Raw genomic sequence first — 26411 nt, forward strand, 5'->3', positions numbered from 1 at the left:
AGGATGGGGGAGTGTTATAGGGTTCAGGAAAAGGCAGAAAGGTCCAGGAGGGAACAGATGGCTGCTGATTAGAGGGTCCTAGAGCCACAACCTGGAGTAGAGGGCAGGTCTGTGTTCCCCTGCCAGCCCTGAGGGAGTGGCCCCAGGGCATAGTGAAGGGGAAGATTGTCTGAGACTGCTAGCGTGCAGAGAGACTTTGATTTCCCAAAAGGGAAAAATGTGTATAGTGACCAGGCCAGAAGGCTGAGTCACACTCCTGGAGCAAGAGAGAAGGACGGAGAGAGATGGTGTGCAACTGAGGGAAGAAACATTGACCTTGTGAAGCTACTCTCCAGAGTGGTCAGGAGGAGGTGCCATCTTAGTGGTGAGTAGCGCACCTGGTCATAAGGTTGTAAAATGAAAACGAAAAGTCAACACAAATACAGTAATCACAAATCATTTAATCCACAAATATGGTAATGCATCATAGATTTTATGGGTGACTTGAACATATCCAATGTTCTTACATACCAAGCCACCAGTATAAAAGTAAACAATGAATATACAGGATATACATGTATGAGAAATATTTGAAACCATTTGTTTCCTCTACTTTAAGGCTACTAAAATTTATAAATAAAATGACAGACGTTTGGCTGTTTTCTAACATACCAGAGTCTGAATACTGATATATGCAACACACACAAAAGAAACCACATACACAGATTATCATTTTTCTTTCAACTGTCCCCTTTTTTGAATGGTGGCTTTATTCTGACTTTAAAAAAAATCTTACATTCACGTAGCTTGCTCAAAACCAAATACCCTTCCCCCATAAGATTTGATACTCTGTGTACTAGCATTCATGTGTTGGATGTATTATATACTCTGAAAAAAGCATCAGATTGATAAGTTGTATGCTGGGGCAGAATTTGGCCAATAGTGCATTTAAAAGTTGATTATTAAATATAGTTCTGGTGAATGCCTGTATTTTTACCTTATAAGGCAAATCTTGAAACATTATGTATTTGAAAGCTATTTTATCTGATCTTTTAAGAGTATTCCAATAGCATGGGAAAACAATGCATTTAAAATGGCAGGACCATAGGCTACTTGGGTGCAAAATCACTCCAATACATTTCCTTTTAGTCCATGGAGCAACTTATGTGGAGTACCCTTCTGTGGCATAATACAGGGATAACATTTGAGCAAAAGGACAAACAATTGTACAGTGCTACTGTGCCTCTTCAGCATACACTTTAGGTACTTGGGCATCCAGCTATCTAAGGCCAATTACACTATATAAAAGAACCATGGGATCATTACTGCAATGCACACAACAGATTTGTTTGGGGGTGGGAGAGAGAGGACAGAAGTATGAGAAAATGTTCTAAAGTCTGTGTTACTACAGAGTTTGAAGAATGTGAAAACAATTCCCCTGTATTATTGATGAGATCAGTGATTTACTCTTTCAAATACATAATGTTTCATGAATTTAAAAATGTGCATCTAATTATTGTCGCACCATTTACTACAGTATTTGACATCTTTGTCTGCAAGGTTACCTGTCACTAGTGCGTCATCTAAAAGGAGGTTCTGTCTCAGGGAATAGAAGGGGCCCTTTTACTCCTCTGCACAAATTATTCATATTACGAGGCATGTGACAAAAACTCCTGTGGCTCCACCCCTTGACTCCAACATACGAGGTCATGCCACCAAGGCAGCACAGATGGAGAAGTAAGTCCAGCTTTAACTGGCACCTCCATCATCTAGCCCTGTGTTACTTAATGGATATTTAAGCTAGCTGTATATCTATGCTGTTGGAGGATATGTCAGTACAGATTTAGTGATAGAGGTTAATGTCCATTAGCTATAAGGAGCTAAAGTGCTTGAAAATGCTGATTTACCAAAACAAAGATTTCACAAAAATAGGGCTGGTTTCAATGAATTTCCCATCTTCAAAAAATTCCAAGAAAAATATTGAAGAGAAAAATTCTGATTCCCCCCCCCCCCTAGTTTAAAATGACTTTTTGGATTGAAATTTAAGTTAATGAGCCTGAAAAAAGCTTTTATTTTAAAAAAGTGAAAAATATTGAAACGAAACATTTGGATTGACTCAAAATAAAACAAAAGTCTGTTCTTCTGCCTCCTCCCAGTTACTGGATGTTTTTGAAATGTGACTTTTTGCCCTGGTTTGAGAGAGGAAAATATTTTGAACTCTCAAATATATGCAGGACAAGAAGACTGTTTCTCTCCCATATATGTTGAGTAGACCTGGTCTTAGACTGACCACTTTTTGCATATTTCAGAAGCAGTCTTGTTTCTAGGCCTTGAAGTATGAAACTGTCCTATCACATCCTACACTTTCTGCAGTACTCTGCTCTATTGCAGAGAGAGCACATAAATTAATGGGTGCAATGTAGAAGTTGAAACTCACCAACAATTTGACTTTTGGAGGATTTTATCACAATGAAGTTGGCTTTCAGATGAATCTGTTACACATTTCCCTTTGGCTCAAAAGAGAGGAATTACCTACATTCAATAATGAGCAATATAATTCTCTGCCAGCATTCCCTTTGGTACCAATGTTTCCTCAGTCTTTTTTCAAGAGCAATGCTAAACTCTTACCTAAAGTGTGATAACCAATAATTTCAGAGTAATTTACAAAGGGGAAATTTTACAGATTGAGACAAAGAAGCTAAGTGACTTGTCAAGGATTACAGAAGTCAGACACAGAGCTTAATTTTAAGCCCTAGGCCATGCTGCTTTGTTTTGTGATTATAAAAACTGGACCAGTGTTTCTTAAACTGTGTTCTGCGGCACACTGGGGCAATCGGAGGTATGCTTTGGAGAACAACAGAGTTCAAAATGGTTGCCCTTAAAGAGGCAGGCAACTTTTTTTGGCTCAATAACTCCCCCTCCGACCCTTTTTATTTATTTATTTAATTTGCTCAACAACAAAAATCCTTGGTGTTCCTCATTAAAAAAAATATTGTTTGGTGTTCCTCAGTCTTAAAAAGTTTAAGAAACACTGATCTGGACTGTCACCTGTGCTGTTCCAATCATCGTAACGTTTCTGCAAGTTCTTTAGTTTATCCTTGTTCTATAACAGGTATTGGTCTGTTCAGGTTTTAAAAAAAAATGTGCATCAGGATAAAATGCAGCAGGTCCTTGGTGTTGCTCCTAAGTTTCTCATGTGAACAAGCCCTAATTACAGAGCTGTGGATGTTCTATACTTAGATGGCACTTGTTAAAATACCAGCTTGAGTCCCCCCCCCCCCCCCACCGCTTACCATATTTCATGATTTGACTGTACACACAACTAATTACAATGGACATACTCTAGGCCAAGGCTGAAAAATTGTACCATACACTGAATATTGTCTTGAGAGCTTTTGCTATTCACAGGTGGAAATGGTGTTTCAATGGAGAAAGGAGGGACAGATGATGGCTTCACTGATCCAGTAATATCACAGTTCCTCTCAGGTGTTCAGCTCTGGTATCATGGTGTTCATCAGCAGGAAATGAAAACAGCAACTGCTGAGGAAGTAGCATGGCCCTCTAATCTAAACCAGTTTGATGTCACAGTAGGCAGAGCATGAGCCTGTGGGAACCAATGTTATTATTGAAGTCAGTGTGGTATGTCATTAGTTTCTTCATTATACGTTTGATTTTAGGGTCACTGAGCTGTTTTTCAGAATCAAAATCACAAGTTTTTCACTTCTATTCTCAGATGCAAAGTAAAAATCTCCAATGGGAGCTTCTCTACTCTCTTCTCACTTCTCCTGTAAAATGCAGCTCTCCACTATGGTCACTGACAAAAGCGAAGGCATGCTCTTAAGTTTCCTGCCGCTATTGAAAGAACTTTGTGCCCACTAGGAACCCACCTTCCATCTAAGCCTCTGAGCTCTTTTTGGGGAATAATAAAAACAGACAGACAGTTTGGGGGTCAATTCCGCAACACTCTTTCTGCCTTTCCCCTTCTATTTTTGACACATTCATGTGTCTTGAAGTTAGGTTTATTTTCACACAACAGGATACTGAGGTCATGATGTGCTGTGATCTTTGTTCCGCATAATAAGCATCAGCATCCCCATTGATCCCTTCCTTTGAAAAGGCTGAAAGCCCTGTGGACTTAGAATTGCCATTAGTAGCTTTCTGATTTTAAGGGTTTTTTTTCTTCATAATAAGCCAAGTGAGCACGTGCTGATTTCTGATGAAGTCTGTGTAGTAGAAGGATGGTAGGAAGGAAGCTCACAAGCTTTGCCACAACTCACCAAGTTTGGCAAGTTTGGTGCAGCTCTAGGAGTGAGTTTTTGTTTCATAAAAGGCAAAGTTTCAAAGGATTTTTTCATCCAGTAGTTTGTTGATCCCACCACAAATTTTTTTGAGGTATGGTCTGCAATCCCCATCAAGGCTATACAGGGCAGTGAGGAATTCCACATCTGCAAAATGGTCGAAGACATGGTTGATACGCCCATGGGACCTGGGTGTCAGGTGTCGCTCTACAAGTTCGTGCACCAGGTCTTTACATTCATTCAGAAGTTCTGAGAGAACATTTCTATCAAAGGTGTATTCTACTTCATAAAAACTGACAATTGTCATGGCTGTCTGATTCAGCTTCTTTCTGAATTTGTCTACAATTTCCAGCTCTTCTTGGTTGAACTGATTGTTTCGGTAGAGGATCCCAATTTTTATTGCTACTTTAATCAAGTCCTTCATAATTTTGTGAGCTTCCTTCTTGTTCCTTGTATGTTCTTTAGTTACTTTATATAACTCATCAAAAATTTCACTGCTTGTGTCATCGATGAGCATGTTAGCCATAGTTTTGGTAGCCATTTTACTCAGGATCTTTTTCTGTGCTTGCAGTGCAAGGTTCTTTGAACTGAAGCAATCAGTACCTATTGCACAGGAGAGGAAAAAAAGAAAGTTAATTGCACTTTGGAAATAATTTTCCTGTAGTGGTAAATTAACAATAGCCAGTTTTATATGTTCACTAGCCACAATTTATAATGTGTCTATGGTTGATCCGTTCAGTGAACATTAGAGATGTTTGCAAAAGAAAGCACCTATTAAAACTCCATGCAGACTCTTGGTTTTAAAATAGACAAAGCTTTAAAACGAAAGCTTCCTCAGCTGAAAGCTTTTGTTGAGAAAATGTGCACAGAAATGTAAATTACCTGTCAGACTCGATAAGATTAAATGTGGTTGAGAAATACAAGATCCATGAAGAATTATAGGTACAATCACTGGGTGTCACTATTGCTCCATGCTTGAAATGATTAGGAAGCACCTTTAAAACAGCTGACTGCACAGATCCATAAACATACATTTATATGTCTTTAACCTATAACAATGGTGCCTTTTTGGCTTGCATTGTCAATGTGCCTAATTTGAGAAATTGATTTTTCACGAAGTAATTTGTATTGGAGCTTTTGTAAGAGCTTCTCCTGCAGAACAAAAATATCTGAGCAAATTTTTATATATAACAGTCGTCATATACCTATGTATCTGGCATTTTACATCCACATGGCTATGTTCATTTACACAAGCTAAGACTTTCACTCAGCAAGTTACTTAAGCCTGTGCTTAACTTTAAGCATGCATAGTCCCAATGTAATACCTTGTTGAATTAGAGCTGGGTTTTTGTAGAGAGTTGGGGAGCTAGAGGAGTAGTTTATTTTATTTTTATTTTTATTGTATGTATTTATTTAAATATTTTTACCCTGCCTTTCTACTTAAAATATTTGAGGCGGCTTACAAAAACAAACAAAAAAAATACAAATATATATTAAAATTTAAAATATGAGACCCCGGAGGGACATAACCAGCTAAAAACATATAGAGAAGAGAAACACACACATACAGACTCAAACATTAATAAAAGCATGAGTAAAAAGGGTGGCTTTAGCCTGACACCGAAACAACACTAGCGTTGGCACCATGCGAATATCCTGAGGAAAAGAATTCCTCAAACTGGGATCAAAAGCTGAGAATGCCCTGTTCTGTGTAGATGTTAATCTTAACTCCGCAAGATGGGGAACACAAAGCAAAGCCTCCCCAGCTGACCTCAATCCCCGGGCAGGTTCATATGGGAGAAGACGGTCCTTCAGATACCCTGGACCCAACTCATTTAAGGCTTTATAGGTCATAACTAAAACCTTAAATTGTGCCCGGAAACATACTGGAAGCCAGTGCAGCTGCCGAAGCATTGGCATAATGTGCTCCGTATAACTAGTGATAGTTAAAATTTGAGCAGCCGCATTCTGGACCAGTTGAAGTTTCCGAAGGCTCTTTAGAGGCAGCCCCACAAAGTGCATTACGGTAATCCAGTCAGGATTTAGTTTACAGGGAAAAAATAAAAGACAATTTAGCAACTGTATTATTACCTAGTTATTTGTTTGAATTACAGTAGCTTGTAGAAGCCTCAGTGGAGGAGAGTCCCATTCAGCTAGGCATTGCACTAACAAGCAGGCCAGGCCTACACTAAAAGGTCAAATCAAGATGCACAACTCCAGCTACGCTACTTATCTAGCTTGAGTTGACATATTTTGTTTTGAATTTCTGTGGCCTCCCAACTGCAGGAGGCTGACAGGGGCAAATGCTCCTGTTTGCTTCCCTTTCTCTTCACAGAAGCAGGAGCAGATTCGCAGAGGCTGCTGCCCTCTAGGGAGGCCACGCTAGCCCCTGAAGGCCTATTCCAGTATTGCAGAAAGGCCCAAAGGAGAGGCACAAGCCTTAGAATTTCGGTAATAATGGGTCTGAAGGCAGACAATAGTTCCCAGCATAACCCCAGCCAAAGAAGCTGGTAAAGGAGTTTCTGTGAGTGGTGCCAACTAAGGAGGGCTGGCTGACTGGGGCTGAACTTGCTCTAACTCCCATAGGCTGTGGAGCTGGGGGACTTTGGCTTTTGAACAGTGGCCCCACACTGAGGGTATGTCTACACTACCACCCTAGTTCGAACTAGCGGGGTAATGTAGGCATACCGCACTTGCAAATGAAGCCCGGGATTTGAATTTCCCGGGCTTCATTTGCATAAGCCGGCCGGCGCCATTTTTAAATGCCGGCTTGTTCGAACCCCGTGCCGCGCGGCTACATGCGGCACGGGCTAGATAGTTCGAACTAGCAAGCCATTCCGAACTATCTAGCCCGTGCCGGGTGTAGCTGCGTGGCACGGGGTTCGAACAAGCCGGCATTTAAAAATGGCGCCAGCCGGCTTATGCAAATGAAGCCCGGGAAATTCAAATCCCGGGCTTCATTTGCAAGTGCGGTATGCCTACATTACCCCGCTAGTTCGAACTTGCAGGGTAGTGTAGACATACCCTAAGTCAGTACGATGGCTGCTGCTGGAGTGGTCCAGATCATCCCATTGGCTGCGTGGTCAAACATCACTGACTTGGCCACCTCTCCATTTGGTTGGAATGACAGCTCAGCCAAGCTTCAGTGAGTGGCATTGTGACCTAGTGCACAGTGTTGCTACTGCTCAAATTTGGCCTAGCCACCCATCTGTCCATAGAGAGGGCCAGCTGGGCCAAATGGTGTTGCTGACCGCTCCATTATTGACCACAGAGCATCCAGACTACCACGCTGTGCCGCCAAACAGCTGATCGGCACAGTGCGGCGGCCATTTTGATGTAAATGAAGCAGCAATTATTTAAATCGCCGCTTCATTTTCTTATGTCTAGTAAACTCATCTACATGGCTCCGTCGACTGGTATGTATGTAGTCTAGACATACCCTCTGGGCATAGGTGCTATATAAAAACATCAGCTAGATAAGTTCAGCTACATAGGGCTGGTGCTGCTAGATCCAACTAGATTCACTCTATGTGCGCTAGGGCCACAATATTTGCAATGGTAGGCTTCCAGCAGTAGAACCTCTTGTGTGAACAAATCAGACTGAGCCCCTTTGTTCAGATCAGTGTGTAAAGCCCATTTCTTAAGGGAGGAAACAATCAGGAATGATGCTGTAAGTAACATCACTCCTGAACCAGTCATAGGCAGAGTGCAAACCCCAGAATGCTGGATGTAAAAGCCTGAGCTTCTACTGGTAGAACTAAAGGACTGGGTATGTTAAGTAAGAGGCAGTAGCAGACTCATAAACCCCACAATACCATCTAGCCACTAGTTGGGGACAAAGAGCCACACGCGGGTCTTTACAATCTTTGAACATACAAACCTTTAAAACCTACTCTGGGAGAACAGAGAGAGAGAAAGGGCTATTTGTTTTGGACTCCTGCTTCCAAGTATTAATCAGTGCTCAGATACCAAGCTGATTGCCTTTCAAAGATCAGACAATGACAGGCTATGGTTACACTGCCCTTTTATTGCAGAAGAGGATATGCAAAATAGAAGCTTACAGGGTCTTGCAAAACAAGTCCCCCCCCCCCCCCCAACAAATGGCCCCATCTACACGGGGCTTTTTATCAGAAAAACCTGTTCTGCAAAAAGAATCGGAAGAAGATATGCAAATGTGAGCATGATTTGCATATCCTCTTCCTCAAAAAAAAGGCAGTGTAACCATAGCCAGAGTTGCACTGATCAGATTTAAGATATGAATGAGGTCCATGGTACAAAGTTTTACTCTTGAAAGTTGTATCTTTCTGCCTTTTCTGAGCTCTTCTTCAAAAATATAACTCCTTTGCTTGCCACATAGGCCAGGTCTACATTAGGGAGACAAAGACAAACTAAGGATATGTCTACACTACAGCGCTAGTTCGAACTAACTTAGTTCGAATTAGTTAATTCGAACTAAGCTAATTCGAACTAACGCGTCTAGAACTAAAAACTAGTTCGAATTAGCGTTTTGCTAATTCGAACTAGCAAGTCCACATTGAGTGGACTCTGAACAGGGCTTAAGGATGGCCGGAAGCAGTGTGGGCAGGGCATAAGAGGAGGACTTAGAGCATGGGAGATGCAGTCTCAGGCTAGCAGAGGGCTACGCTTAAAGGGTCCCGACCCCCACCCCGGACACACAGTTCTAAGGGGTGCCCCGCTTGCAAAGAAGTTCTGGCTTGGAGTGCCCGGACTACCCACACTGGGCACATCACACCACTCGGCCATCAGCCCGGCTGCACTTGCCGCAGGCTGCCATCTGGGGAGAGGGAGCAATTGGGGGGCTGCAGGAGAGCCTCCACCCCCAGAAGCCCGCAGAGCCAGCCCAGTCCTCCCCATCGGGGGCTCGTACCCCATTCCTCCCTCACCTCCTTCCACTTACCCTTCCCTAGTCCCTCTTCTTATTGATGTACAAAATAAAGATAACGTTTCTTCCAACATTGACTCTGTCTTTATTGAACAAAACTGGGGGAGACTGGGAAAAGGAGGTGGGAGAGGGGAAGAGAAAGGCTGGGAGAGGGGAGGGCAACTAACATGATCAGGAGTTGGGAACAGGTCCCAGATGAAGAGAGGCTACAGAGACTGGGACTGTTCAGCTTAGAAAAGAGGAGATGGAGCGGGGACAGAATAGAGGTCTCTAAAAGCAGGGGTTGGGTGGAGAGGGTGCATTCAGAAAAGTTCCTCCTGAGTTCCCATAAAGAAGGACTAGAGGACACCAAAGGAAAGGAATGGGTAGCAGGCTTCAAACTAGTAAGAGAAAGTTGTTCTTCACAAAGCAAATAGTTAATCTGCGGAACTCCTTGCTGCAGGAGGCTGTGAAGGCTACAACTAGAACAGAGTTTAAAGGGAAGTGAGATCAAGTCATGGAGGTTGGGTCCATGGAGTAGTCTTAGCCAGGGGGTAGGAGTGGTGTCCCTGCCCAAAGTTTGTGGAAGGCTGGAGAGGGATGGCACGAGACAAATGGCTTGGTCACTGTCTTCGGTCCATCCCCTCCAGGGTCCCTAGGGTTGGCCGCTGTCGGCAGACAGGCTACTGGGCTAGATGGACCTTTGGTCTGACCCAGGAAGGCCATTGTAAGCTCAGGGCTCAGGGTCGGGGGTCTCAGTGGACCCCCTTGATTTTCATGCACACCTGCTCCTGGGTGGCCAGGCTGGCAGCTCTCCTGCCCTAGACGGCCACTTTCCTGTGCCTAGTGCGGAGATCGTGGACGAGGTCCACGATGTCCGCACTAGCCCAGGCAGGTGCATGCCTCTTGCAGTCCAGGGCAAGCTCCCGGGAGCCGCCAGCCTGGTCCCGGGAAGAGGGGGTGGGCTGGGGGACATCGGGTGGGTGGCTCGAGCCGTGCCAGGTGCAGGGTCTGCTGGCTGGGTGCTGGCAGGCTTGCACCTGGCACGGGCACCGTAGCCAGCCCGTGCCCCTTTAAGGGGTCCGGGGCCGGGAAGGGGGCATAGAGTTTCCCTGGTGTTGGCCAGAGTGGCCACCAGGGAAACCTGGGGAGGGCTAGCCTCCCACTAGTTCGAATTAAGGGGCTACACATCCCTTAATTCGAACTAGCTAGTTCGAACTAGGCTTAATCCTCGTAAAATGAGGTTTACCTAGTTCGAACTAACCGCTCCGCTAGTTCGATTCAAATTCGAACTAGCGGAGCGCTAGTGTAGCGCCTGTTAAAGTTAGTTCGAACTAACGTCCGTTAGTTCGAACTAACTTTGTAGTGTAGACATACCCTAAGATACACAACTCCAGCTACCTGAATAGTGTAGCTAGAGTCGATGTACCTTAGGGTTACGGTGAACTCACTCTCCCGTCAACTTCCCTTGCTTCTCGTGACCCAGTGGAGTATTGAGGTCAGTAGGGGTGTGATCAGTGGTCGATTTAGTAGAACTCAATTTATTAGGTATAAATAACAGCTGACTTTCACAGGAACTGGGGAACAATAAACGTCCTTTGGCATCCTTGTATCAGCAGCCAATAAAAAGCTGTCTAGCTTGTATTTCCCCTAGAAATCAGCTCTCCAAAGACAAAATGTGGGGGGCTGAGTGGATCTGAACTTGCCCAGACAGATTTTGCTCTACCAGTCAATTAATGAATTATATTTACCTACATATGTGTTTTTCCATCTGACGGATATAACCAGCTACATTTTCTGTTGGTGTAAATGGGCAAAACTCAACTGAAGTCAGTGGTGGTGTGTGCATTTACATTAGCAGAGCAACTGGTCCAATAGATGGATAATTTCCTTCACTCCTTGTCTCAACACCCATTGATGAAGAACAATGGAATATATAAAAATATAACAGACATTCACTTGTTTGGCTACAGGCATTTTCGTGATCATAACACAGCTAGGAGAGGACAATTGGTTGCCATTTGTTGGCCATACAGATATTGGAGAAATCATTTACCAACATCCATTTTGGCCATTTATCATTTTTTGTGGACCTAAACCACACTGTTTGTTATATCTATAGAGGCTGTTGACAGGAAATCTGCTCTGCATAGAAGGAGGTTGGTGTTAAGGTACAGATAGTGAGGTTAGTGTTAAGATACAGATAGTGATTAAGAATTGATTACATTTATAAATAGGAAATGGAGTGGAAAGGGAAGAGAATGACTGACTGAATCACACAGAAGCTGGAATAGCCTCCTCAAGAGCGCCAACCGAAATTTAGAGTTGAAAAAAATCCTCAGGCTAGAGTAGCACCAGAAAAGCCTCCTGTTCCTTCTAGGAGAGACTGCCCATCTGTTGGCTCTTGGTGATGAAAACAGCACGTAAACACCTCCTATCTACTAAGGCAAATCCAGCCCAATGGATCCAAAAGCATGTAGGAGAAATACTGGAAAGGTTTGGCACTTGCAGAGGCAAAACAGGCTATAAAGAATCTTTATCTGTTTTAAGAGATTTTGAAAGTAAAAGAAAGACCATCTGCATTATTCTCAAAATATTTTGATTCCAGATGGCTGGATAGAGTACAAGGTGTCTAGGACGGAGTGTTCAGCTATACTATTTGCATGTAAATATGCATTTAGTCATTATGTACACAGTGCATGGAATACTAGAAACAGTGCGCACTTCCAGAAACATAATGCACAAGGCAGATCCTGCATGTCTATTAATGGAAATAGACTCCAGTCCAGTCCATGTGAAATATTACACCATTTTACCAACAATTGTGTTCAAGCACAACCGATAAGTCTGGATGGATTTTTTTCTTCCTTGAGAAGCTATTAAGACCATGTTGATGAGGGGCAAGGGTAAATCTAATACAATGTGCAAACACAAATCCCTCTCCATGTTGACAGGGAGTCTTATGCTAGCAGGTCTCCTATTTACCCAAGCATGGACGTGGCCATGGAGTCACTCCTGTCTGGGCTTGTTGAAAGGCTATGTCTAGACTACATGGCTCCGTCGATGGAGCCATGTAAAATAGGTTATTCGCCATAGTCAAAGAAGCAAGGATTTAAATAATCCCCGCTTCATTAAAATAAAAATGGCCACTGCGCTGTGCTGACGATCAGCTGATCCAGCACAGCACGGCAATCTAGACGCAGCACGGTAGACAAGGGAAGCCTTTGTTGATCGCTCTGGTAAACCTCGTTTCACAAGGCATACCGGAGCGGTCGACAAAGGCTTCCCTTGTTGACCCTGCCACATCTAGACTGACACGCTGTGCCAGATCAGCTGATTGTCGGCACAGTGCGGAGGCCATTTTTATTTTAATGAAGTGGGGATTATTTAAATCCCCGCTTCTTTGACTATGCCGAATAAACTATTTTACATGGCTCCGTCAACTGAGCCATGTACTCTAAACATAGCCAAAGTGTGATGCAGACTCCTGTTATGAGACTGGATATAAAAGAATTTTCTTGCTTTGTCTTACAGTTGATCCAGTACCCCTAGGTTGAGGCCTTTTGCATGTCTGACCATGAGAGCACTGAAATATGCAATTTAGGTTACTTAATCAACAATCATTAGCTCCAAACGCCCTTCTTCCCTCTAGGTCAGGGCTATTCAACATGCGGCCCATGGGCCACATGCAGCCCACGGCCTGTTTGTTTGTGGCCCGTGGTGAGGTTTGGGTTTGTGGCCCATGAGTAGGGGGCCAAAACAAAAAAGTAGTCAATACAATGGTCTTCTGTTGATATGATTTTTTGCAGTTACATTTCTGGGCTGTCATTGATCATTAAAAGGGCTGTCATATGTGTGGAAATTGGGTAAATATTGCATTTTATTAATATCAGTAGAACTGACTTAAATGGGGCCTGCGTGTTGTGTAGTCTTGCCTTAATCTTTGTATTCATGCCCATCAGTGTGAAAGAATCTATTGGCTTACATATTTGCATGTATATGCAATCACACTTAAGTTGCGGCCCTGGGCACATGCTGTGAGTATCACTGTGGCCCCCCGGGGCTTCCAAAGTTGAGTAGCCCTGCTCTAGGTGATCACAACAGGAGTTGTGGGTGTGTTAGTTCCCATCTATATAGTCAATCTAACCATCATAAGACACGCTTTTTGCAACAAAGATGTCTCCCAGCGTGGACATTATACATTGCATTTCCAAACATTATAGACCAGTAAAAATTCAAGGCTGTAGCTTGGGGTCTGACCACGGATAAAGTGTGGTTTGATCTCATACACTCTGCAAGACCATTCACTGTTTTGCATGTCATGAGACTATCTGGTGGTGACCCGATCCACTCCCCCACCTCCCCCATCTCCCAGCCTGGTGCTAGTTACAAAGGGGAAGCCTGGACTGCCACTGTGTTTGTGCCTGTAGTGTAACACACACAGGTCTTCAATTCTCAGTTGACCTCAGGCTAAAGGCAAAGAGAGTCAATGAGAAATTAGCTAGCGGTAATTACCAAGGCCCAGATTTGTAAAGGTATTTTGGTGACAGTGATTTTAATGGGTGGGAACTGCAAATACTGTATCTGAACCATGGTGTCTCATTGAAAACTCTTTGCTACCTAAACTGTTTCTTTAAAAAAGGTATTCCTGACTATGTAAAGGCTTCTTCGCCATTTAAAAAACATTTTAATAGGTAAGAAACAGACTGGAACTAACAATAGTTAGTGGAGCAAGTGAAAATGTGGACATTCCTTCCAGTTTCCAGCAGTAATTCAAGGCCTGCCCAAAGGGGATTTGATTATAATAAATGCTAGGTACATTTGCTGATTGAAATATAATGGAAAAGAAACAGGTCACACTTTAAGGGTACATTAAACCATTAACTCAAATTATCAACATGCCATGTCAAAATATACAAAATTAAATATCTTTAAAACTAACATTCTCCAGCATCATTTTTCTTACATCATCTATCTATAAATCTTTATTATTGATTGAAATATTTTTAGTGGCTTGTATGTGTATGCTGAACTTATCATTTATGGGATACCAATAAAAATCTAATTCTTCCAAGCCTATTTGTAGCCATGGCTCATACCTATCTATAGCATCTAGTCATCACATTTGTAAACTGTTGTATTGAATGGAATCAATATTAAGTGTGAGCTAGAAATTGTATTGAGCTGCCAATTAGAACCATGACTGTAGAATGATAAGAAATAGCTAGCATGGATTTAGAAAGAAGAAGCTATGTAGATAAGAACATAAGAACAGCCATACTAGGTCAGACCAAAGGTCCATCTAGCCCAGTATCCTGTCTGCCAGCAGTGGCCAATACCAGATGCCCCAGAGGGAGCGATCACATAATCCTTATGTGATTCCCTCCCCTGTCACCCACCTCCGGAGAAACAGAAGCTAGGGACACCATTCCTACCCATCCTGGCTAACAGGTAACTTCTGTGACTTTATTTCTAGGAGTTATAGGCAAGGTGGGTGGTGTTAAGAGTGCTGCAAATTAATTCATATGCTCCCCAATAAAGTTGTGTGTGATCTTTATCTTAGTAAAGTTGTAGAAATGAGCAGTAGGACGGAGGGTCTGATGGTTGAGTGTTGAAGGGTAGAAAAAGGAGCAGTTGAATTGAGAATGTGATTGTAGGACAACATGACAAACAGCCTACTTGCTTTTAGTGTGCATGTTACTGCAGAGTAACTACAGGATCTACACAGCAGAACTATTCAGTGTGTCTGACAACTTCAAACCAACAAATCCTGCAGACCAGATGGAATTTATCAGCAATTTTTAAAGAAGGCCAGTTTAAAAATGTGCAAGAGTGTAGGGGCCCATGCTCAAACTTCTAAAGCTTTGAAATTGCTATTAGGGATACGTGCCCATGTGTAAAAAGGAAGTCAGCTTTCATAACAACTGTGATACATAACTTACCAGAGGGAGCTTAGCAGTATCCAAAAATAGGAACACTAGCATCATTAATTTCATGTATAAACCAATTGGGGTGTTTGGAAAGTAGCAGCACTATCTTAAGTGGGGAAATGGCAGAATTAAAAATTGGCTTCTTGCCCTTCATTTCTTTCTAATAGCAACCATCACTTTAAACAAGCACTTCCTGGCAAATTAGTGAATGAGCTTAGCTAGTTTAGTGGATTAGGGGAAGAACTTATGTCTCAAGATAGGAGTTGAAATTCAAACTTAACCTACACGTAGAAATGAATGAGGTGGTTTCTTCCAGTACTTTGTAATGTCACAAAAACAGCTCATTCTGTGGTGTCATCTCTTCAAGAGAGGCCCAAGACCCATTACTAAAGGTGATGGGAGAAGAGAGTCAGGAATGAGACAATTTGATAAAGCCATATGAGAAAATTTGTACTGCACCTTGCTCTAGACAGTTCTTCTCCTTCACAAGCCCATAATCAATTCTTGAATAAATAGAGGAAACACAGTGGGGGAACAGATTTGTCCATTCTGTGTGCGTATACTGTGTCTAACCGAGGACAGTAAAGAAACAAGGTAGGTGAGGTAATATGAGCCACATAGACCTCTTCTTTCCAGAGGAAGAAGAACTTTGAGTAAGCTCAAAAGCTTGGCTCTCTCACCAACACAAGTCGGACCAATAAAAGATTTTATCTTACCTATCTTGTCATGCTGTGTGTGCACGCTTCAGCAGTTACGATATTCAAGGACTCTACATGCTATTTAGTTTGAGTGGGAATTGGCTGTCCAAATCCCGTAGGGCATGTCTATACTACTTGGAAGATTGACACTGCCGCAGTCAATCTTTCGGAGTTTGATTTCACAGGTCTAGTATAGACCCAGTAGATCAAACTCAAAGGGCGCCCCTATTGGCCCAGTACTCCTGCTCTTCAGGAGGAATAAGGGAAGCCAATGGGAGTATTTGCTCCCATTGGTCTCCCTCTGTGTGGACGGAGCGGTAACGCAATGTAAGATACATTAACTCCAGCTACGTAATCTATGTATTTGGAGTTGAGTATCTTACTTTGACCTTTCCATGTAGTTTAGACCAGGGTAAATGGCTTTGAAAAGCTCAGCCCCATAGATCATTTTAAAATGATTGCGCCAAATTCAACTCTAGTAGAGCTCCATTGGTGTAAATGGAGGTCTAACAAAGATGAAAATGACCTTCAGTTTGAGAGCTTCACAAGAATCTACGGAATTGTATCTACTTAAACTGACACAATGTGGCAATTATGTACAACTGTTATTTGACATTACAGGCAAGTATCTTATGTGCAGGACTTGAGCTAGGAAATAATTCAAAGGAAAGTTTAACCGAGAGGCCTGTCATCATACTCCATTAGCTCAACTTCCTTGTACCAGAAATTGAAGTATGAAATATCAAATCTACTATATATTTTCGAGAGAGTGTCGGTTTGTACAAGAACTCCTCTTAAACTGTAAGAGCTAAAACCACCAAATTCAGTATGCAGCTTCCTCTTATAACTTAAACCAAAGTAAAGGTTTGGTTGCACCAGGAAAATGGGATGTGCCTGGAATGGGATCTCATCTTATAAAATCCTAAAGAAAAGACCCAGAAGCAGCAAGTAGGTGAAAGGGCCTGGCTAGAGTTGGGCCCCCCCCCCCCCTGTCTGGGACTGCCCCAACCTTGAGCTTCCCACTCCCCAGGTGCCCTTTAGAGAGCACAGAATGGGGGAAGCTGAAGCTCCGCCATCCAGATTTGCATGGGGATGTTGCTGTCTGTTTTCCCTTGCTCCCTAATAGTGATGAAGGGGACATGCACAAACTTACTTGAGTTAAGGATAATGATGGGTAAGTAAATGTGGCCTGTACAAGCAAAAACAAAGACGTTATTAATGAAAGCTGAAAAATCTTGTATGGTAAGAACCTTCATGCATTAAAAACTAAAACAGAGTAGGAAAGTAGGAAATAGCCTCTTTGAAACCTGACTTTCAGTTCATCCCTATTTTGATTTTGTGGCCTTCGGTGTTATGACATAAGGAAAGGCAGGCTGTTCTCTGTATCAGCTAAAGAAGCAAACACCTAATGGTGAATGTTTGGCAGTTGATAACTAAGAACAAGGAAGAGTTTGGATAAACAGCGCACCAAGATAAGCAGACATAAAATCCAAGCCATGCTTTTTTCCCTTAATTGGAAAAGTCCAGTAATTGTAACAAGGAGTGTATGCAACTGGAAATAAATTACAATGGTTCATCTATTGTTTACTATAAACTTTTTAAAAAAACGCTTCTTGATATACTGAATCCTGCACTGTATACAAATATTTAAATACTTTCAGTGTTACTGCAAGGGTTATTTTGATACTATATTCAAACAAATGTCAAAAAGAAAAATGCTCCTAATAATCAGAGTACAATCATTTTAAGAAGAGTAAATACACTAAGTGTATGAACTTGCACATCAAAGGCAAGAATTAGAACAGAGAGGACTCTGCAATAAGTCAGTAATAGACTAAACAACACATGCTTGCCAAAGCCTAACTTCCCTGAACTCTCCACCTTAGTTTTCCCCCAATATGTCACAGCACCAAGCAAGAAAGGAGTCACTTTGCAGTAAATTTTGGCTACTGCTGCAGCAGAGCCACAATAAAGATCAACCAAAACATTAGTGTATCCCTCAGGACAGATTGTGGCTGTTCAAATAGAGGTCCCCAGATTCGAGCGCACCTATGTGCAATTCATTTGCTTGGAATTCTCTAACCCAGGAAGGAGGCCAGTAGCATGGCAGTAGGCAGGTCTGGCACCCTGTGAAGGGGTGTCCACCCCCACGATAAGACTTGGAGTTATGGTGGCCAGATGGGCCAGTTAACTGCCCAGGCTGTGCTTGGAGCAGGAGGCAGGGAACAGCGATTGATGAAATGATACAGAACAGCAAGAGGAGAGGCCGGTACAAGGCCCAGGAACTGAACAGAAAGGGGTTCAGGGAAGTAGGCTGCAGTCACCCTTGAAGAGAAGGGAACTGTTGGAGAGAAGTCTCAGCTTGGAGCTACGTATCTAGAGTTACTCCCTGGGAGGAGAAAGTTTAAGCTGGCTAGCCCAAGGAATGGAGAGAACTGGAAAGTAGGAAAGGCTCATGGGAAAAGTACTAAAGGGTAGAATAAGGCAGACCATGGCTGCTGCTGAGGGCCCAGAGCTGAAACCCAGAGGAGAGGTCAGTCTTGGGTTTCTCTACCAGCCACTGGGGAAGTGGCCTAGCTGAGACAGTTTTCCTGGGAACACTTTGATACTTGGAAGAGAAGGACTACAGTGACCTGACTGCAGGGACAACCAATGAAGAGGAAACTGCAGCTCCTGAAGTGAGAGAGGCTGCAGGATGAGCCAGGGTGGTGAAGAGACTGCAAAAGGAAGGGGCAGCACCTGGAAACAGCTAATCTCCTGAGGAAGGGCCACTAATGGTGAGCCCCAGGACACATCTTCCCTTCTATGCACACAGACAGGACAGTGTGCATGAGATTTAGCTCCTGGTGTTGAACAGATGGCTATACAATGTACTCCCAGCACCCAGATGGTTCCCACGCATTGCTGATAGAATTGCTGGAGTGGCAATTATAACAGTGTTGTCTGAGATATTATACGACGAGTAGTCCTATGGCACCTTGGAGATTAATAACTATATAGGGTCATGAGCTTTCATAGGTAAGACCCACTTCACCAGATGTAGTAGAAGTACTCATGTAGCCGTACTCATCTAGTGAAGTGGGTCTTACCCATGAAAGCTCATGTCCCAATATATTTTTGTTAGTCTCTAAAGTGTCACAGGCCTACGTCTAGTTTTTAAAGTTACAAACTAACACAGTTACTCCTCCTGAGACTTTTTGAGATATTATATCATTTCTCCATACTTTGAGATAGGGAATGCTTATGATATTTCTGTAACTTGTAGTAAATACTGAGGTGACCACTGTGGTGAAAAGTGTTAAGTAGTATATCACATTGTCTGATGCAGATGCGTGATCACTGTGTAGATCTTTAAACAAGATAAGGTCTCATGTTGTCTGTTAACCCCCTGGATACCAACACAATTACAACACTGCATAGAGCTTCTAGTGGACACCCTGAATTGAGTAGGCCTCCAAATAACTGACAGTAACTTTTCAAGCTATGCTCTACTATATTACTAATACTATTTAGCATAGCAAATTCTGGGCATTAAGCCATGAATGCTTCAATTGAATCTGTTGAAAATATTTTGTTTTTATGTCCTCACATCAGGACATTTTTAGACACCTGCTTTCTTTCAAGAAACACATTTATCTTCTGATGTAATGTGGACTTAGAAAGACGTGATTGTGCCACGTAACAGACACCTAATTATAAGGATAATTATCCACTTTCAAGAAAAAATTACACTTGTTATAGTGTCCTGTTGTGAAAATTAGATGACTAGACATTAACAAACTCCTGATAGTCATGACAGAAATATTTATTCCTCAATAAAGACATGTCTTGAGCTCTGTGGAAACCTTAGGGATGCAACGTACACCAGGCTAACTGTCATGATGAAGGAAATCTCTCATGCATCTTTCCAAAAGAAGAGTATTTAATCATCTTCCCTACAATCTTCCCCCAGAAGTAATAATTATCAGGAGTAGAAATGATCTTCCTGCCAAAATGTAATTTTCCACTGAGAACGTTAAGCAATGATAAATCTTTTAAAATCTTGTGACTAACACTGCTTTTTCAGATAAAACATATTATTCATTATAGTACGTCTTCTTTCTAAATAATTATTTGCATAAACAGTAAATAAGTTGCCTTGGTATTTACTGCTAGTACTGATTGATATTCATGACCAGACTTTCCAAAGAGCTACATAGAGTGGGTGCTGAGCTCTCAAAAAACTGGCCCTTAAAATCTAGGCAGAGACCCTGTAGCTAACCAACAGACTGAAGTAACATGAGTGAAATCTACTCTGACCTGTAGTACCAAAACTTTTTTTCTCCTACCTCCTATTAATGGACACTGTTGCTCCTTGTTCAAGGAATGTAAGAGAGAGAAAATGTTTCTTTCAATGAATCATTTCTTAAAGGCACACTCTCAAGGTTTATTGACCCCAAACCCATACCATAAAATAATATTGTATAGTGTGAAGTAAAGAATGTCCCATAATGATGGATTTTTAAATTCTCCCAATATAAGAGTTAAGTGTATTAAAATCTTTGCTCCTAAAGCGGGCTAACCTCAATGTTGGCATCGTGTGGACATGTACATGTTGCGTTCTCCCTCTGCTGCCCCTGCTGGTTTTGTTCTGGGACTGATGTTTGTAAGCCTCTTCTCATCTGAGAGGTTCACAGGGCAGGAACTTGCCACTCTCTCTGTCCTGCTGCATCACAATTGTAGATCTGGCAGAGGACTAGAGACAAGGTGACAGCTTTAGGTTATTTTATCTGAGGCAAACTGTTAATTTCTCAGTGACAGACTTTCCAGTCCAAATGTGAAGTGAGCACCATAAAGTGTGTATGTGGAGAGCCATAGCTCTAAGGTCAGAGATAGCAAGGAGTTCCTCAAGCACAATGCCTCATGGAGTAGCTACAAGAGTGCTAAAGCACGGGAAGAGTCGGCAGGAATTAGCAGCTGATATACTTTTTCAGGGGACACCAGCCACGGGTCTCCCCAAACCACGCACCTCTCACCAAACGAGCAGCAGCTGTCTCATAGCAAAAGCATGCCCTTCGACTGGCCCGCCCTTCTGACTGAATGAAATTATGTCCACTTTTGTAACTTCCATTAATCCAGATTAATTTTCCTGTATGTCCCCATGTAGACAAGTCCTTAAATTCTATACAAACTGTTTTGTTTCACTTACAACATATGGTAAATGGACCTAGCATGATTTGGGGATATTTGTCCAGATTCTGGTCTTGGGACTGGACATACATAGTGGTGAGATTTTCATTGTCATTTAAAGCAGAAAGTTGTATTTCTCTGGACTCTGATTAGCTGCTGTTCCTAATGTATAATGGAGATTATGAACCAGATCTAAAGATCTCTGGATAGGAACCTAGCAGTTTTGAAGATCTCGTCCCTCTTTGATCCAATGAGACTATTGATGATATCAGCATTGACCATTGCTAGCTTTGTGTGCTAACTGAAAAAGGCATTATTCCAACAGAAACTTTGAACTATCTTAGGGCACGTCTATACAGCAGAGTTATTTTGGAATAACTGATGTTATTTTGAAAAAACAAAATGCATGTCTATGCAGCAAACCATTATTCTGAAATAATGTTGAGCTGGAGGACTTCTTACTCCAGTTCCTGTAACCCTCATTTTACAAGGAGTAAGGGAAGTTGAAGGAAGAGTGTTCTTCCTTTGAATTCCTGCTGTGTAGACAGCGCCAAAAGCCGAATTAAACTATTTGGACTTCAGCTACGCAATTGACTTAGCTGAAATTGCGAATCTTAAGTCAACTTTTGCCTTGCTGGTTAGATGTACCCATACTGTGGACAACTTCACAACAACCTTGTCTAAACACAAGAATTATATAGCTTTAATTATGCTGGTATAGTGAAAGTGGTACTCCCCTCTAGTGTGGATACAGCTATAAAAGTGCTTATGCAGTATACTTTATTTTTGTGTGGGAAAGAAAACAAGCTATAACCAGTATCTTATACTTACAACAGTATAACTGTGGCTACGCTAGGAGGTGTATAGTTTAAAAAAAATCACAGTCCGAAAATGGTCTCATTAGTACAAAATCTCTGTAGACTCCGTTTAAGTGTTTGCATGCCTCTGTTGTGCTCAATAAGAAAGCTAAACTCTGTCAGTATTGTGCAATGCCATGGCAATCCAAACCTCAATCAATCCCTTGTTTTCAAACTAGGAGTACTAGAAACAGAAAATGTAGCAGGCAAGAGTGTGCGCAAAGAGAAGTAGTAAATAGATTGATACTGCTTGTGGGCCTCCCAGCAAAAGAGCAAAACACATTACTTTAAAAGGTATTAAAATGGAGTACATGTGGTTTAAAAGGATGTTCTACCGGCTTCCCTGAATTTTAAAAAATTTAATCAATTAGTGTGTGCAGCTGTACATAAATCGTGTTCTGACAAAGATCAGTTACAATGGAGATAGCCAGCCCTGTCAAATGCTGTCTCTTAGTCCTCAAAATGGGAAAACTCCCACTTGCAGTAATCATTTCTGATTCTGGATGAAAGCAGCTTGGATTCATCAAACTATCCATACTTGGAACAGGTAGCTCATATGACAGGGGATTCATTAATAGAAGGGGAACTTTCCTCACCCTAGCAAAACCGTGATGTACAATCCCAGTCTTTCTCTAAACTATCACAGTCTATCAGATTGGAGCCTAGTGAAGTCTTGTAATCTTCACCTTATACTATTTCATGTCTGTTCTCTATCAGGATGTCCTATAAAGAGGATTCAAAGTTAAGAATAGGGTATCTGAGGGCTTCAATGTCTATGGAAGAGAACAACTGTATGTCTTACATATGCCTTAATTCAACAGACCACCAGCCATGAAGTAATGTTACAAGAAGATCTCTGGAATTTTAAATAAATATTTTAAATATAAAGCGGAGTTTGTTTAAAACATTAAAAACACTAATGTACACTAATGAAATGTCAAGCTGAATCCTAATAAATCCAAGAGGATTATTCCTACTGGAAAGGTACTAAGGCAGATTCTCATGTAGATTCTACTTCATCGTAGTTACAAGACCTATATGAATAATAATGTCTGCCTTAAAGTAACAGTGTTCACCATGTAACATAAGCATTATTTGTTTAATAGTAATAAAAGAAAAATCTTTGGATGCATTGGAAGAACGGGAGGAAAATAGATTGCACTTGCAGTGATATATTTTTGCTAGGAGAAGTTAGATTAAAGGTGTTGAGCATAATATGAATACTTAGAATACAATGAAGTTCCATAAATAACATTATAGTCAAAGTCTTTAGAGAGTGGCAGTTAATGAGGAGAATCTCATTTTTATACTTACTCATTGAATATATTACAAAACAGGTCACGAAAAGAGGAACATCTTAATGGAGATTATGTTGGTCATTGACAAGCTCCTATTAACAATTAGAAGTGCTGGTGGTGTGAAATTCACTCTCATTGCAAGGGGGTGTATTACAGGAAGATGATATGAAAATGATCTTGAAAAACCACAGAACAGCTAAAATAATTTGTCTCACGTACATTTCATCACTGTTGCAAGACAATGGATGTTCTCATGGGCCTGCGGCATTTCAGTTACACCAGTGAACCTTTCAATACATCCCCATTATATTTTCATTGGCTCAGGATTGTATTTTACAAAGGGGAAAAATCTACAAATGGTTGGCTATGTCTTGGCTGAAAAACCCCTCCTGTCGAACTTTGTAAGGGTTCATCTATACTGCACTCATAGGTCAAAATACGCTATGCAAATTGCATAGCTTATTTTGATCAAATTTTGAAATAGCTTATTTTAAAATTTGGCACCGTCTAGACAGTGCCAAATCTTGAAATAAACCACTGTTCCAAAATGTCCCTTAATCCTTGCAGAATGAGGGTTACAGGGATGTCAGAATAGTGAGCCTGTCATTTTGAAATAACAGGCTGGTTCAAAAGACGGTATCCTGAAATAGTGCCGCAATCTAGATATACCCTAATAGACTGAAACAAGTCTCAAGCTATAGCTGAGCAAGGTCTAAAGAAGTTCTCCCCATCAAGGCTCAATTGAGCAAAGTACATGAACACGTGTACTAGGACTACTCCTATGTTTAAAGTTATTGCATGTGCTTAAGTATCTCACTGAAAGCAAGTCTACACTAGGAAATTATTCTGAAATAGTTATTTTGGGATTTATTATTTCAAAATACATTATTTCAAAATATGCTTATTCCCCAAGAAAAACAGGAGTTATTATTTCAAAATAGCTTGCCCCTTATTTTGAAATAACAGGCTTGGTAGTATGGACGCTCTGCTTGTTATTTTGAAATAATGAGAGTGATTTCAAAATAACTCCCTAGTGTAGACCAGGTTTGAATCAGGGCCTTTAGTCAATAAAGGTCATGGGGAGAGGAGCTTTTCATTGACTTCAATGGGAGTTGAATCAGGCTCTAAACTGAGAAGTGTAGCAGTAAGTCTGCTGTTTCAGATGCCACCAAAATTATTGTACATAGACAATAGGACAAAAGAAGCGCTAAGAATCCTCACCTTTTATAACAGTAACTCTCCAACCTGACAAGACCCACACTAGTGCAGATGCTCACTTGGCATTCTCTGTCTTGCTCCAGTTTGCTGTTTCCGAATCTCCAGCATGGATTCTGGAGAGAGACTCTGCTGCATGTGGACCAGAGAGTATTTAGGGCCTGTTCTACTCTCCTTCCAGGGCAGTATAGATGTGGAAAGCTCAAGGTGAAGCAGGAATGTTGCCAAAGGAGGCTGAAGTCCATTTGACCTCTTCATGGTGCTTGGGCTTTCGTTAGAATGAATTGTTATGGGAACTTGTTTTGACATTCTAGTAGCTACTTGCACAAAGTGTACCCCCCTCTCATTGCATCTAAGGAAGAAAGCCTTCCTGCTCAGCAGCTTAGTTCTGCCATCCTTACTTGGACAAAGCTCCCATGGAGGTGGTTAAGTTCTACCCAAGGGAGGGTGGCAGGATCTTCTTATTCAGCATTCTCCTTCCTAATAGGGCACAGAAAAAGTGCCAGCTTAGTCCAGCTCTCTGCCTCTCTTTTAGGGTTCCCTGCAGAGGGTGGGTGTCAGAGGGGGCTTTAACCATTGCCTTGCCAGACATCGCACGCACCCCTTCACAGATGACTTTGAAAATCAAGGGTCAAATCCCATTTAATTAGTTAACTGGCTAAACGTCAAGTTTAATGGGTCAACTGATTAAATGGGGGAGAACAAGAGGGCTGGGCGAGAGCAGCCCCCCTTCCATAAGCATGGGCTGTTCCAGCTCAGCTGCTTTTGGCCCTGTGCATGGCTGCTGGCTCCTAACCCACACAGGCTGGAAGAACAGCTCCCAGTCCCTCGCAGGTTGGGAGCCAGCAGCCCTGCGGGGTGTTTGGCAGTTCTGGAGCAGCCCTCAGCTTGTGGTGGGCCACAGGAAAGGGGGCTGCTCCCAGGTACCAGTTAAGCAATTACCTGTTCACATCCCTAGGCCAGGTCAATTTGGTTTCAATTCTGGCAGTCTGTTGGTGTCTCCTCTCAACTTGCAGCTCCATCCCTTTGTCAAGAGAACTGAAGCTATTATCGTCCCATGTGTTATGAACAGTGGAAAGGGGTTTGTCAATTGAAAAGTTGAAACTTAAATATATTTGTATTCTCATCATGGTAACTAAGACTCCTTGCATGGACAAGAACACCACTATGCAAGATGCTGTCTAAACACAGAACAGAAATATGGCCCTGCTCTCAGAGAGTTTACAGTCTAAGTAGGTTCTGTTACGGTAAGCTTAGAAAGGAATAATTACATCTGTCACGAGTTAGTGCTCATCCACATACCAGAAATGATCTTAAGTACTTCCTGAGGATTTGCAGGAGACTTGGAAAATAATGGCCTAATGTTTAGGCCACAGATTAAGATCAGTGCATGTGTTTCATGGCTATATAAGGTCTAAGCCGTTACAGTCATGTTTAAATAAACTCTACTAGCTAATAAACTACCTGAATGTTCTTAAATGTCTCACTAAATTATTTCATTTTCGCTAATGATTGTTATTCATTGAAGGAAACTTGTTGATACTATTTAGACAATGACAAAATTGGTGGACTGCTTACAGTGACACAGGGCAACTTAAAATATTTAACTAGAAAGGTTAATGGCTCATATTCACATCAGGAAAAAGAGGCCTCTGTTTATTCTTCTTTCTGGTTTTATTTATTGCTAATTTGAGTTGCTAATTTTCCGCTATTGAGTCCTATACTATGCTGCATTTGAAGCTTCGCTTGATGAAGTGATGGGAAGAACTTAAAACCATGTTGGCCTGATCTTAATGGCGTTTTACTTGTTGCCAAGTTCAAATACCAGCCAGCTTTATTTTCCCTCCCACGTCTATTCAGATAGTTTCTTTTGAAGTGATCTGTTCCCCTTCCTCTGGGCCTAAAACTGCAAAGTGCTGAGGGCCTCCTTGGAGGTGCTGGCTGTTCCAAGCTGCCATTTTCATTGGTGTAAGCTCAGAGTTCCCAGCACATCTGCAGCATCTTGCCGCCCAGAGTCCTCTGTGGTTGCTTGTCTGTCTCTCTTTTAAAGTTTGTTTTAGAAATAACACTGCCAGCATCTTCCCA

The 26411-nt window shown here is 41.9% G+C and overlaps 1 protein-coding gene across 1 annotated transcript in view; it reads right to left on the reverse strand.

The window, feature by feature from the left end:
• Positions 1-420: 420 nt before the first annotated feature.
• Positions 421-26411, reverse strand: part of TIPE3 (TNF alpha induced protein 8 like 3) — a 60505-nt gene continuing 34514 nt past the window's right edge. The window contains exon 2 of the mRNA XM_075897241.2: positions 421-4880. Within this exon, the coding sequence (XP_075753356.1) occupies positions 4318-4880 (563 nt within the window). The 3' untranslated portion in view covers positions 421-4317. The remainder of the gene's footprint in view (positions 4881-26411) is intronic.

The sequence above is a fragment of the Pelodiscus sinensis genome, chromosome 14 (genome assembly GCF_052426305.1).
Source record: "Pelodiscus sinensis isolate ZL-2025 chromosome 14, ASM5242630v1, whole genome shotgun sequence".
NCBI classification, from domain to species: Eukaryota; Metazoa; Chordata; order Testudines; family Trionychidae; genus Pelodiscus; species Pelodiscus sinensis.